Source organism: Gavialis gangeticus, unplaced genomic scaffold (genome assembly GCF_001723915.1).
Source record: "Gavialis gangeticus isolate Ggan-Ray unplaced genomic scaffold, GavGan_comp1, whole genome shotgun sequence".
Taxonomy (NCBI): Eukaryota; Metazoa; Chordata; order Crocodylia; family Gavialidae; genus Gavialis; species Gavialis gangeticus.
In genome coordinates, this window is record NW_017728995.1 from 53,961,067 (window position 1) to 53,975,923 (window position 14,857).

The 14,857-nt window shown below is 41.6% G+C and overlaps 1 protein-coding gene across 2 annotated transcripts in view; it reads right to left on the reverse strand.

Moving 5' to 3' along the window:
- Window positions 1-14,857, reverse strand: part of PXYLP1 (2-phosphoxylose phosphatase 1) — a 143,571-nt gene that overhangs the window by 102,399 nt on the left and 26,315 nt on the right. For both annotated transcript variants that reach the window (XM_019503661.1, XM_019503660.1), the window contains exon 2: window positions 13,297-13,427. In XM_019503661.1, coding sequence (XP_019359206.1) covers window positions 13,297-13,375 — 79 coding nt within the window. In that variant the 5' untranslated portion in view covers window positions 13,376-13,427. The remainder of the gene's footprint in view (window positions 1-13,296; window positions 13,428-14,857) is intronic.

Here is a 14,857-nt window from a genome sequence, read left to right on the forward strand (position 1 = left end):
CTGTATGTGCAGCTGTTTCAGCATCAGAGTCTGATCGTGACAGGTCCTTATGCTGGCATCTTAGTAAGCCTTTGAACAGCCCACACAAGCCTATCACAGTTGTAGACCCTGCATTCAAAAGACTGCAGGGTGACTAAATCCACTGTTGTGATTAAAAAGTCAGGACAGCACCTCCAGACATCTTTTGCAGTGCTTCTGGCTCAGGCCACCTCTGCTGGCAAAAGACATTACAGGGCTGTTTGGACCAGTGACAAAAACACCCCATTTTGGTCCCATTTTTGGGTGTGTACAGCTGGTTGGGGAAGCTAGGGGGAGGTTAAAAATGGCCATCCATTTAAGGTCATCCAAGTGTGAACCTTAAACTTAGATCTCCAGTTAGGTCAAACTAAGTACAAACTATACAGAAGTTCAGGAAGCTTAGATCGAGCTAAAAATGGCCAGCCTAATCTCAATTAACCCTACCTCTGAGGTAGTCTAACTTAGATCCAGTTGCCTATTTTTAGACCAATCTAACTTCTGTACAGTTCCCAGCACAGCCCCAGGCCTGGGAAAGCCCAGCTGATGGCCCCAGCCTTGGGGCTGCACTTTTCCTACCCTCTTCCTGGCACCAGGCTATTTTTAGCTCCCAGTCCCTCACTCCACCCCCAGACAGACAAATCCCCCACCCCCACAGACCAACTAGCCCTCCACTGAGCCTGCTAACCCCCAATCCTGCAAACCACTTTCAGTGCCGATTTTAGCAGTGTTTGCTGATGCTGGGAGCCAAGGAAGTAAGTCGAGATGGGGAGAGTGGTGGGACAGACGGGGGAACATGTTTCCTGGAAAAGGATTGTTCATCTGGGGGGAGGTCAGGGGATAAAAATAGCCCCTGGCCCTAAAGGGTGGGAGACGAACCTCTCCACCCCTTCTGCAGACCCCATGAGCCTCCTGGCCCCACCAACCTCCTATGGACACAGCCTGCCCCCCTGCAATTGCCCCCTGCAGGCCTTGCCCATATCCCACCCCCCCAGTCCCCTCTAGCCTGCTTGCCCCCCCATTCCCTCCAAGTCTCCCCCTACAGCCCCCCAGTCCTGGTGCGGGCTGTAGGGGGAGACTTGGAGGAAATGGGGGGGGCAAGCCTTAGATAGATCTAACCTCCCTGAATGTCTGTATGCACGCTTAGAGAAAGTCATTATAGAGGCCCCTGTGGCAAACTGTATAAGGGTTTTGTGGGGGGGGGGGGTTAAGAGCATTAGAAGAAATGAAGTTTTCACCCATGTTTTCAGAGAAAAAAAAATCAAGTTAATACATTCAAAAGGTGTTCATACACAAAGCATCAAATGATTATTGAAATAAATATTAGAAGCAGCACTAAGTTGGAAAATGAAACTCTGGCCCCACTGCATGCCAAGGATTTCATTTCATTGAAATGGGACAAGAATTTAATCCATGGCCTTCAGTAGAAATGTATGCCAAAGTATACCACATTGTCAATGAAAATTATTAGATTTGGGTGCTGCCAATACAGGAGAGTCGATCCTGACATGTGCAGACAGCCTAGGCTGCATGCCCTCTGCTCGACCCCTGGGCCTGTCAGTCATCCGTGACCTACTTTTCAGCTTCGCACATGCTCAGTTGCCCACAAAACCTGACCAGGCGCATGCTCAGTCTTTCTGCAGCATGACATAATCTGACTAGAAATTTCTTTGCAGGATAGGATCTGATTGGTCACTAAAATTAGTATAAAGACCTGTGAGCCCCCACCAAGGGGTGTGGTGTTGTGTGGGCGTCGTTAGTGAGAGCGTGGTGAGAGACCGTGTGCTGTCTGTAGCAGAGGCTGCTGTTAGCAGAGACTGCGAGGCAGAGAGCGATTTGGGAGTCAGTCCCCCGGTTCTCCTCACAATCTCACACAGCGGATTCATACCTTTGATTTCGTCTCCTCGTGTACCGATTGTTCCGATTACTGAACTTACTGGCTTTGACTCCGACTTCGATTGCTTCTACGGCTCCGACATTGATTCTAGCTTTTACTTACCTGGCATTTGACTGACCTCGGCTTCCATTATCAACCACGATCCGGCTCATCCCTCCGCTGCATCATCTCTCGGCTCCTAACCTCGGCTTTTCCTTCGACCACCCGTTTCGTCCATTGGACTGGCGTCACGATTCAGTCTTCGTTCGTCATCGTTACAGTTTTGTTGTTTGTCCTGTTCCTTAAATGAGCCGTTGACCAGCCCTGGGACTATTAAGTTGAGCAGCCGCCCCTAGCTCCGGCTAGATAGCAAGGGCTCACTTAAGAACCCCGTGGGCCAACGGACCCCTCTGTTGTTTGTATTTACTGTAACTGAAGAAAGCAACTCTACCTACGCCGCTAAGCGTAAGTCAAATAAATCACTTTTGTTTAAAACCACTATGCTCACGTGCCTCAGAACTCCACGCCAGAAATCCCGCCTGTTCCGTATCCAATTTGCCACCACCCGGCCGCCCCACCGTGACCACGACCGTGAGCTTGGCTTGCCAGCTCCGGGCACCGTGACACACATGTGTAAGACATTGATGAAAATCTTGGACACTTATATTATTTTTATTTTATATAAAAACTTGTTTGTTTATTTATTTATAAAGTTTTATCAGTGCCTATGGAACTCAAATCATATTTTGCAGCCCTCTGACAGAAAAAAAAACAACTTATCTAGGAACAATATATTTGAAAAGGATCCATAAACAGCCAAGAACAATTTAGCTACTAAACATGCAAGTACTTCTACTTGTGATAGCTTACCTGTTATTAGTATAAAATAACAGCTAGCTAGCTTAGATATTAGTATAAATTCTTTGGTTTTCTGCTAATATAAATATACAATCAAACCCAACAACAACTGAACTGGGTGGGAAACTCTGGACAATTATAATTCAGTCTCCAGTTTTACCCATGTCAGTTTTCCTGTTTGGACAGGAGCTGTTTGACATTACCATTTGCTGTTTATTGAAAGCCACAACCAAGAAATAAATTGGAACCTGGTTTACACGTATTTGAATAACAACATTTCATTTTGGAAACATTTAGAACAGCACTTGCATTTATACAAGTGACCACTGCAAATTAAGAGTCTTGAACAGAAGTTTTAATATAAATGAAACTTATTTTTTGCAGATCTGGTAACTGCATTTGATCCTGTTCATGTAAACGGGTGTGGGAGGGGGTTTCTACTAATGTTCTGGATTTTCTTCTACCATCACCTTTCTCTTCCAAGAATCTGCCTCCAACAACACCTTAGATTCTTTCAGAAGTCTAACTATTGGCTTGGAATAAAGAAACAAACTTTTGGCGGTACCTCTATATATGTTTAACTTAATCATGTTTTAAGATGACTTGCATCAGTGGTGGATCCAAAGGGGGTACAGTCCTCTTTTGGACCTGACTGCACCACAGAAACCTCCAGAGAATTTTTTAAGTTCCTGAAACAGATGAAAATACTCTCTCCCTTCCCCTTCCTGCTCAAAGAAATGCACCCTCCCCATCCCTTTCCTCAATCCTCAACCCTCCTCCCCACCTGCCTTTTCCCACTGTCCCTAGGGCAGAGAAGCACCAGAGCCATTCCTGCCTACTACAGCAGAGGCTTGGCTCATCTGGGGTGGGGACAAGGACAACAGGGATAGACAGGGGCTCTGCTTCCCTGTGCTGTGACTAGGCAGGGTGGGGAGAACTCAGTTGCCCTGTTGCCGCTGTCCCCTCCCCAGCTGAGCCCAGGCCCCGCTCAACCCAGCTGGCTCTGGAACGTCCTGGCCCCTTCATCTGTAGAGAACACAGCAGGGGCAGGCAAGGGAGTGGGGTGGGGGAAGGAAAAGAGGACAGGATGGGGCTGCCTCTGAACAGGAAAGGGAAGGGAGGGGGTATTTTAACCTGCTTTAGGACTTTAAAAACTCTCTAAAGGCTCCCACAGCATGTTCTGTCTGTACTGGTGGGGCAAAGGAGGCTAGACGCAGGTGGTACAGCCACCTCTGCAGTGTGAGTTGCTGCATCCACACTCTGCTTTTAGAAATCCTGGATCAACCCCTGACTTGCACCATCTGTTGAAACAGAGTCTAGACAGGGCAGAAGGAATTTGGGCACATGCATTAAGGTGGGCCTCCAACACCACACTACATAATTTCAATATGGTGTTTAAGCAAGACCTAACATGTGAAACCAAAAAACAAAACACTACTCAAAAATGTAAAGTCAAACAGCAATGCTCCAAAAATGCAACTGGAAACCACATGCACAGACAACGAAGTGCTGACAAAGGTTCCCCAGATTTAAAAAAAGTTGATGCTATGGCATTTGTACACGTTTATGCTGCAGTGCCAGACGCTTTTAAAAACACGTGGCACTGCAGTACATACAGTTGTATAAGCAGCAAAATGCACATCAGTGCTGAGAAAACGGTGATGACATTAAATAATACATTAAATAATATCAGCTATCAGATGCGTTCGGGTGCAGACAGAAGTGCAGTTCCCTACAGTAACTGAGAATGCTTTGTAGGAAGCGTTCTGAGTTGCAATGCTACCCAAACTAAACAATCAAAGGTGTTTTAGTTCAAAAGCATACCACCTGCTATTTTCTGCATGCCGGTGTGCATTTTGCCACTTATACGACTACACGTGCCACAGTGCAGTGCACATCAGCTCGCATGTAGAGCAGACTCTATTGATCAAGTCTGCTCTGACCTGCTGGATCTCTGGAGCATCGCAGGACAAAAAGGTATATGTACAAATTCCCAAAATGCTGAAGCAAGCACTGACATACCACATGTTCTGTGGGTGGAGAGCACAAGGGCAGATATTAAACACTAAGACACACCATGCCTCAGTTAATGCAGGCACCAAACCCATTAAAATGTAACAGCAGGTACCAAAGCATTGCAAATTAAAAAACAGAGCTGAAGTGTCACAGAACAGCATTAACCAAAGTGCTGAGCCACCTGGAGAATCAGAGCTCACAAAAACAAATATTTAAAGAGGTATAAAGGACCTGTCTGCAAAGTAGGTACTAAAAAGAAAGGATCATAAAAGTGTTTAAAGCAGTCTGGGAAGAAGAACCAGAACAGCACCAATTATAGCGAAAAATAAAGTGTTTAGACTCAGCATGTGACATGCACTAACAGTGACAGCTGGCTCATTCTCTACCCACTGCCCTGGGGCCACAGGTCAACAGGATATTCTAGCAAGTGTACAACCACAGAAGTAGTTAAATTCAGTGGTACACTTCATATATGTAAAGCTAGGAATGTGTTTAAGAACTTGACTGAATTGAGACAACCATCTTCAATATCCTTTGCCTTGTACTTCGCCAAGACTAAGTAATAAGGGTGCAGAGAGAAGTGATAATTTTCACCTGATCTGGCCACAGAAAGTGGCCAGATCATAGCCATGACCAAATAAAAGTGCACAGCTGCGAAAAGCCTCAAAAATGTCCAGTCGCATGAGGGGTCAGATGAAGACATTTCAAAATAGAGAGTCTTCTGTAACTTTTATCTGCACTGCCTTCCAGGCTTCAGCTGTCTTCAGAATGGAAGGGGGAAAGGGAGCAGAGTGAGTTTGGACGGGGGGTTTTTCCGCCCTGGTAGAGGGTGGAGAGGATGTATGGGAGCTCCCCGCAAGGTGGAGAGCGCTCCAGTTCACCCACCCCACCTTCCAACACCAGCTGGGGAAACCCTAAAATGAGCTCCCTCTGAAATACACAGTCTGGGAGGGAGTTAGGGCCGCTGCTAGGGAAAACAGCTGCAAGCTCCCAGCCAGCTGCTAGATTCTCCTCCCCTGAAGCTAACAGTGAACTCCTGTTTAGTTGGGAGGATCACTGTAACTCAAAACGCTTCCTGCAAAGCATTCTCAATTACAGCAGGCAACTGCACTTCTGTCTGCACCCTAACACATCTGATAGCTGATATCATTTAATGTACAAAATTTCCCTTAAAAATTGAAACTTTCACTATGTTCAACATCTCCAAGTTAAAAAATCCCCAAAATTTGGAATCAGAATTTTAAAAAATGAGAAGTGATGCACCTCTTCCAAACAGATGACTGCATCTTTCTTTTGAGATGTGTGTTGTTAAAGCAACAGATTTTTCACTTAAGATTGCAAGGTGTATATCATATTTCTTATTAAGCTGATCACAAAAGATCTCTTCAGTGGTCTAAAAAAAGGGGGGGAGGAGGTGTGATTAAAAGATGTGGTAAATAAAGAAGGAATCAACTCCACTAATAATGGCCATTAAGAGTTTCATTTTGTAAACCCAACACATTTTCTATTACTGTAAACATTAAATAGAAACTCATTTAAAAAAAACCATAAAAACCAACTCAAAAGAGATTTTAAATAGAACTTGAATTGTGCGGCAGGTTTAAAACACTGAAAAGGTGAGAAATTATGGCAACAGGGTCCATAAGTATCTGCATAAGTAACTCCATAGACTTTGTATAACATCCTGATCCAAAAAGAAAGCACTATTTATTGCACCTTACCAATAAAAGTAAGCAGAATGGCCTTACTACTCCATTACTACTAAGCTAGATATGGTACAAATTCCTGCCCTTTAGCTAAGTTATTGGTCCTGTATTGAATAGGTGAATCCTCATGGGTGCTGTTCCCTTAAAGCATTTTACAATTTAGCAGATATGAATTTGATTTAAAGATATGAAAAATGGTTAGAATAGATTTTAGGAAAGCCCTTCCATTCTCAGATTCTGCATGGTGCAACACAGCAGTTGAATTCCCTGGGAAAGATAGCTTAAAGGTATCTATGTATCATCTAACCCTGGGCTGCTCAAAGGTGCAGAGTATAATTTTAAATACTGGTAGTTCAGCAGTCTAAATTATGGCAGCCACTCCAGCTGAATAAGAGCTACAATACTGCTGAGAATCTCTACAGAGCTATGTGCTGGGGCACACCTCTAATATGCCTTCTATATGAGGACCTGCAGGGGGCTGTACAGCTTAGGTCTTCAGTTCCTATGCCAAGGGAATCCTCCCAAACTATATGCAGTGATTCTGAAGTCCTTTTATCCTGCTCTGGCCCTTTGACAAAGCATAAAAGAGAATAGGACAGGAAGAAAGATTTCACTCCCAGTGCCTTCTTCCTCTTGCTGTTCATCCTCCTTTATGATATGAACAGGTTAAACAGCACAGGCCCCAGCACATACCCTTGGGCATACCACAACCCACATGTGGTCTGTTACTAGTAAAGGAAAAGCCCATGTTTTACTTAATAAAAGCACAGAGAAACACTGTATTGACAAGCTTTCAGTCCACTCACCTGTCTCTAGAAGTTACTAGTCACATCATGGGGTAGACCAAATTCAGTTTTACTCAGATTTCTCTGCTATTTTTTTGTAAAATTATTTTGCTTTTTTTCATTCAAAATTGTAAAACATTAGCCACTATGTAGCCTTATGTCAGAATTTCAAATTTAAAAACATTCTACGCTAATCGTACTGAAACTGTATTTTTAAGCACTAAATGGTTTTTATGTATCAAAAATTTCATTTAGTGCTAAAAATACGGTTTCAGTACAATTAGCGTAGATTGTTTACATAAATTCAACATCATATTTTCTGCATGGATCAAAAAATTATAATTGATTAAACAGAGCTTAACAGAAAACAAGACTTCATGAAACGTAAATGTAATTTGAATTCTTCCATTCCCATTAGGCAGACAAAGACAGTATACATAAAAAAGAAAATGAATATACAATAAAAACAATGTTACAAATAGGAAGAAAAAATAACTTTATACATGTCACATTCAAATATTCACATTACTCAGATATAATTACAAATAGATTAACAAATTACTAACTAATCTACTTCAATTGTCAACAGTTACATATGATCTGACATTCAATCTAACATCCAGTGTGAAATTTCAGGATTGTTAAACTCAAGAGGAAAATACTTTGTAGCATTTAGTAGTCAGAGAAAATTATCACAAGTAGAATTTGGTTCAAAACACTCATCTTTCTATATCTTCTAAAAATTAAAGCATATTAACTCAGAGGGATCAACTGTCCATGTAAATCTCATTTTACAGCAGAGATATTTTGAGTTTAGCATGCACTTGGGCAGTAGCTGAGCCAAAGTGAAATCAAATACACATCTGGTCCCCAGTCCTTTGTCTGATCACACAATCTATGAAATACATTATTTAAAAGATGCCTGGAACTCTGACGCTAGTCTTTAAACAAGACTTTTTTTCTCATACTTGAGCAAAGAAGTGTATTAGTCACTCCCCTGTAAAATTGCCAAAAACCAGTAAATGATAAAAAAAATATTCATAAGAGAGAGAAATGTTCTGGAAACTTCCAAGATAAAGAACACTGAAATGCCAGGCTTCTCAGAAGCCCTCATTACACGTGCCCAGGAACAGGAACTGAAGGAGTCATTTTGCATGGAAATAAATATCAGTTATTTGAGAACACGGAACGTGGAAACTTGCTAATTATAAAAATGCACGGTCACCTGCACTACCTAATACCTGTCCTCAAAGGAGAGGTGGTAGCTAGCGCAGGTAACCGTACACTTCTGGCTCATGTGCCTGAAATATGCTGAGTAGGTGCATCTGCCAACATTGCACCCAGGGCAAGTGTATAAAAGAAAAGTGCAGTCATAACCATTCCTCTCAGATGCATCAATGGAAAGCAGGCTGCAGGATCTGCATAGGCTATGTTATCCCAAACCATGGTTACTAGAAAGTTAATAACTTGTCTTTCTTCTTCAAGTATATGTCAGTGTGGGCCCTACTTAGTTGGCGGCTGGCAAGTACCACTCTCTCCAGATGGTTGAAATAAAGTTTCAGTTTCATTAACTGAATGTGAAACACAGGTGTCTTTAAACATGCTCCAGGGGCAGGGAGCAGGCAATTTAATTAGGGCTACTCTTGTTCAACAAGCTTTAAAATGTCCCTGCCACTATTTTGAAGTGCAGGGATACTGAATACAGAAGACACCAAGACTTCTGGAGCATGCTAATTAGCACACTTCAGCAGACTGGATTAATTAAGTCCTCTCCAACACATTGGAGCAGATGTCCCACACGTCTACAGGCACTCTAGGAGAGCAGTATATCACATTTAACATCTCCCAGATGCTAAAGCACTCCAGGGCAGAGTGCTTAACAAATATTAGCAGGTTACTCCACAAAGAAGCCTTAGATTTTTGGTATCACTACTTTTCAGAAGCTTACTGGGCATGTTGTTTCAGGTAATATGTCAAGACCTACTATGAGTTATTTTGACAGCTTTGGATGAAATAGCCTGGCCCTTGAATTGGCTAGTCACTGCTGGAGACGCAAAACATTCAGAATCTGATGCTATATATTATCAAGAGCTGTGTTTATATCCCATGGCATAGTATGTAACTTTGGGAAGAACACACATAAGTTGTTTTATGTAGAGGTTGGAAACCATTTGGTGAATTAATCGTGTTTCATGTCCGAGCATCTCCATTTTCTTGGTGAAACAAATCACTTAAGAGTTCAGCAATAGATGCTTTAAGCGAGATCACTCTTATGCACTAGTGATGGCCATGAAAGAAACTATTCTGAGCACAAGGCTGTCAATGAAGGATTAGAAGAGCTTCGAAGTAGAAGTGTACTCCATAATACTATTGCCCTAACACTTAAATTCTCATACTGAAATGCCTTGAGCAGTGGGTAAGTACACATGAATCCCCTATAAAACCTAGATAAGAGAAGAAGAGACAATTAAGAGTGGTTTCTATTGGTGCAGGATAGATTGACAATGCTACCAGGTGAACCACAAATGAACTAAAAGGAATGCAAGAATGCGCCAACTCTAAGAAACAGCCAAAAATTTTTAGTACTGGCATCTGTGCCAAATTTAGGTATTATTGGGTAGGCCTTATTGAAAAACTTTTCCATTCAGGAGGCACCTTTTTCCAATAGATTTTTCTCTGCTGTGTATCAAGACTTTCATGGATTTGTGAATGCATGCAATTTGTGGATGTGTGCTTGGAAGAAAATGCTGCCAAAACTCCTTAGGATCCTTCCTGATTGGACTCAACACAAAGTAGGAAGGACTTGGAGGTGGAAATGAAGAGTACCTGGAATGGTCATAGTTTTGATAGCAGAGATGCTGACACTCAGAGGCAGATGCTGACACTCAGAGGCAGAGCAGGGCATTTTTGTGCCTTTGGCAGATGAAGCAGCATCACCTTTTTTTTGTCCCCTCTCCACCCCTAAAGTCAAGGCCTGGGGATATTGCCCTGCCCACCACACCCACACCCCCCCACACACACTTCTTAGTTGTTAGTTCACTGATTTCAATCCTAAATGTCAAGTGAGTGAAGTTGGTGTTTCCAGTCTCGCCGCATACCCTGCCACTGGCTAGGGTTCACTTCTTGGTGCTAAGGCTAAGTATCCTCTCCATATTTCATGCAGGCATGGTCCTATCCTGTACAGTCTTCACCAAAGATACTTTGTTTTCTTCTCAGTCTGCGGTGCCATTAGGTGCTTGGGCAGCTTTTCTCTATACAAGTGCTTCCACTGAACTTATTGGGATAATGCCACAGAATACTCAGAGCTCATACTTTTTGTGAATTTCTCTCACAGCTTTCTGAAGTGGGAAACAGACTTTGGATCTGCCTGTTCTGGGTCAATGTTTATACCACTAATATCATGCCTGTGCCCACAACATAAAAACCTCACATAAAACAAATTTTGCCCATCAGTTCTACATATGTAGCATGGGGTACAAAAGCCAAAGCAAGTTTGCATGTAACAGCAACAGTTATGAAAGCTGCTGAAGAACAAAAACTGGCCTTCCTGTCAGACATGGGCAAGTCCTACTGTGTTCAAGCTACAAGCTCAATGATACTTATCCAAACCCTTTCTTTCCAATAGGTCTGCATGGCTACAACTGCTCTAAACCTAGTAAACCATTTTTTTCAATATAAAGATACATGGCACAACACAAACTAATTGTAGGTAGATATTTCTGTGCTGCAGTTGCTCATATGGTACATGTTATTTATGAAATACTAATTTATGTGACCTTGAGTGTCCTAGGTAAAAAGTCATTTTCCTAGTGAACATGACAAGCTTGGGGGCAAGCAAGCTTCAGGGTGTAGAAGCTCTCATACCCGCAGCCAGATGAGCAGGGGTGTGCACTTGCAGCAGCACAAAGAGTAGTAGCAAAAATTTGTTCCACTACTTTGTGCTACCACACATGGCCCGGCATACGCCCTCTGTTATGGGCTATACCCAGCTCCTCCCAGGCTGGGCTCCATGTGCTGCAGAACCGGGGGGGGGGGGCAGGTTGCTGCCCTGGGTTGCCTGCTCCTCTGTCTCTGCATTTGTCCCAGCACACACTATTTTTGCATGCTTTGCACTGCTATTTTAATTTTGGCCTAATTATCCTGCTAATTAAAGCTGTCAATTGTAACAACATTGTCAGCTTATCTGACAAAAATTTAGACTATAAGGGCACATGTAGAAAGTATTTCAGTCTTCATTATGTAAAAAAATCCAAATATATTTCAACATCCACATTGGCCCTGACTTGTTGCAGTTTAATTTACTTTTAAAACAGCCCTCAAATGTCAGTCTACAGGAATGATTCTTGTGCATACAGATTCCATAAAAGAAGTGGATATCACTTGGCAGTGATTTAAAAAGTTTAAATTTACTTGCCAACTTGTATCCTCTGCCAGTAAGGTTCCCTCCTTGGGGCATGAAGCAGCATGTACTTATATTTCAGGTAATATTTATGTTTCATATTTTGATCAGCTTTTCTCTAGGAGCTGACCATCTGCATCAGGGGTGTCAAACATACAGCTCATGAGCAGATTCAGCCCACAGAGATGTTCCATCTGTCCTGCCACAACATCACAAGTTGGGGAGCAAGGTCAGGGGAAGGACCTGCTGCAGAATCTGGGACCCCTGGACTCCAAAGGACCCCTGGACTCCAAAGGACATGGTCAGCAGCAAGGGGGAAAGCAAGGGCTGCACAGACATAGCTCTCACCCATGGCTGCCATTCCCCAACTCCTGCTGCCACCACACCCATGGATCCAACCCAGGGGTAGTCCCACGGTCCAGATCCAGCCCAAGGTGAACTGGACACCCCTGTTCTACATGACAGAAAAAGCACAAAACATCAGAACAGAGGCACATAAAGCCTGAAGGGCAAGGCACAGAGAAATTAATAGAAAACAGATCATACTCTACCTGAGAAATTAAGAGAATGTTTTGAACCACATGTGCACAGAAGAGATTACATGTTCAGGTAGTACATATTTCCTAGCAAGCATTACTTAGCTTAGTGAAGGTATTAGATAGTCATAGGTATTACATCTTACATAAAGGCGTAGTTGCATCCAAAAGCAAGAGTGCAACGTAAAATTCTGTGCAAAAAAAAATTTTTGTTTTGCATATGCTTGGTAAATTTTAAGTACAGGAAATCTTGTGTGTTCTTCTGATCACTAAGCAGAACTTATTTTAACGCATGGATACAGAAGAAACAAAATGTATTAAAATCTACGGAAATACAATGGAGGAAAAGTAGTTAACCTGTATTCTGTTTATTCTGCTTTTAGCCAACACCAATTTTTAATTTGCTTGCAACATAAAATTGGATCTATTCATGGCCCTGCTTTAAATGGAAAAAAATAGTAAATGTAACAGTCAGCTTAGCTGAGACACTGCTGACTGGTCAGCATAGAAAAAGACAAGCCATGTTTGTACCATCACCTTGCTAGGGCTTACCCATGACTAGCCAACATGAAGCTTAACATGATTTGCTTTTCCCTATATAAAACAGTTGCCTGTGGCCAGCACTGTGTACGATAAATGAATAGTTTTTAAGCTTTATTTAATTTCTAAATGCAGAGAAGCCCCAATAAAGGAAGCATCACAGCACAGATTGTCAGGCCACTTCCCTGGATTCCATCTAGTTTGGTGCAATACAAAATAGGAATTAGTTCCTTTACCTAAACTGGTTCTCTCTTCACTACCATGACTCAATTAAACCTACGTAACAAACCTAACAAAGACTATTACTTCTAAAAATTAAATAATCTATAAAATCTGAACCACTTCATAAGAAGTTCTATTTTTAGAATTGTATACAGTACCTCGTAATATTTTTATCTTCAGATTATTTTTTAAATTTCTTGTAAAAGTCTAAGTTTAGTAGGAAGCACAACAGTACCTACACAAAACATATGACACCCCCCCTTTTTTTGTTTTGCTTTGCTTTTAAACCGATATATCACATCACTGGCCCATTATAGGCCAAACACCAGGGATATATACTTACAGAATTGAAGACTGAGGCTCAGAAAAGCTAACAAGGCTGCCAAAGCCAGCAATAACAGAAAACGGTTTCGGAAAAGCATTATTATTTGTTCTGATTTCTCTTCATGGTTTCATCTCCATATATGAAGCTTTCTGCAAAGCAAACACAGGCAAATGTCTATTTAATTACGTGGAGGCATAAATTAAACTGAAATAATTCCAAGTATCACTTTTAACAGAGACATAAGGTCCTTTCTTGAATGCAATTTTATGCCACTCAAATTCTGACTCAAGGAACAAAACCCCAAGTCTTTTTCCTTGTTACACAAGACTAACCAGCCAACTAAGAACATTCTGCAACACAGCTAATTTCCTGTCTAAATTATTATCCTATTGCGCAGTATCCTGATATTTTGAAAGCTAGTTCTGATGGCATACCTAATCTTTTTTAATGAAGTTCAATCTCTGGCCTACCTGCATATTAAATACAAAAATTAAGCAAATAACTGTTTCAACTGTAAAAATGGAAATATTGTTTAAAAAAAAAGCACCAAAGCAGAATATTTTGACAAGCACCAAAATCTCCCCTTCCAAAAATGAAACTGCAAAAATCCACACAATTTCACAAAAGTGTTCTAAGGTCACAGAATTGCATTTTTCAATGAAGAATAGATCTGTTTAAGTTTTTCCAGATCACATTCAGCTAAATGCAACAACTGCTTTTTCTTGCGTTGACAGCAAGTTTGGTCTTGAAACTCCAAGACCTCTGTATTCTTTTATTTGAGGTTGTTTATAGCAGAGTAACCAATACATTGGAGGGCAATGTTTTTTCCTACCTAAGTTTCTTCTTGTCTAAATTCTTTTATTTTTGCATCGAAAATGTCATTCTTGGTACTTTTCCACTTTTGGGAAAGAAAGAAAAAAAAAAGCCTGACATACTGCATAACTAATAAGGACCACCTGTTTCTTGAGCTCTTGGACTCAAAGAGCTAAACTTCTTGCCAAGACTTTAGTCTCAGGATTTTGGGGACATCAAAATGTCCAATCACAAAGTGTCAGATTATTATTTTCTCGTGTTATAAATTAATGTCTTTAAAAAACACTTTTTTGTGCTAAGAATTACTGAGTTAACCAAGTTAATATATTCTTTATCTACCAATTCATTTTTCTAGAGCTGCTTAGCCAGCACAATCATAGAGACCTAACCTGAGCTGATCCGAGTCCTCATCTAAATCATGATGCTTTTGGTCCTGTTCTCTCTCAGTTTTCTACAAAGTCCTTAAAAACTAGCACCATTATAACCCATCACACAACATTTTGGGGATGTTTTTAATAAACAGATAAGGGGAAAGAAAAACAGGAAAACATCAATAAGATTATCTGGTTATCTAATCAGAATAATTTGCACCATGAAGAAACACCTTTTTATGATGATACAAGTCAATGGAACAAACAAGCAGATGAGGCGCCTAGAACCAGAATGCTTGCTTGTTAGGAAGAGTGAGAATACTTCACTAGAATGTGAGGTTCTGGTGCAAAACTTTAAGGGCACTGGCAGATGGGGGGGGGGGGGGGGGGAGGAG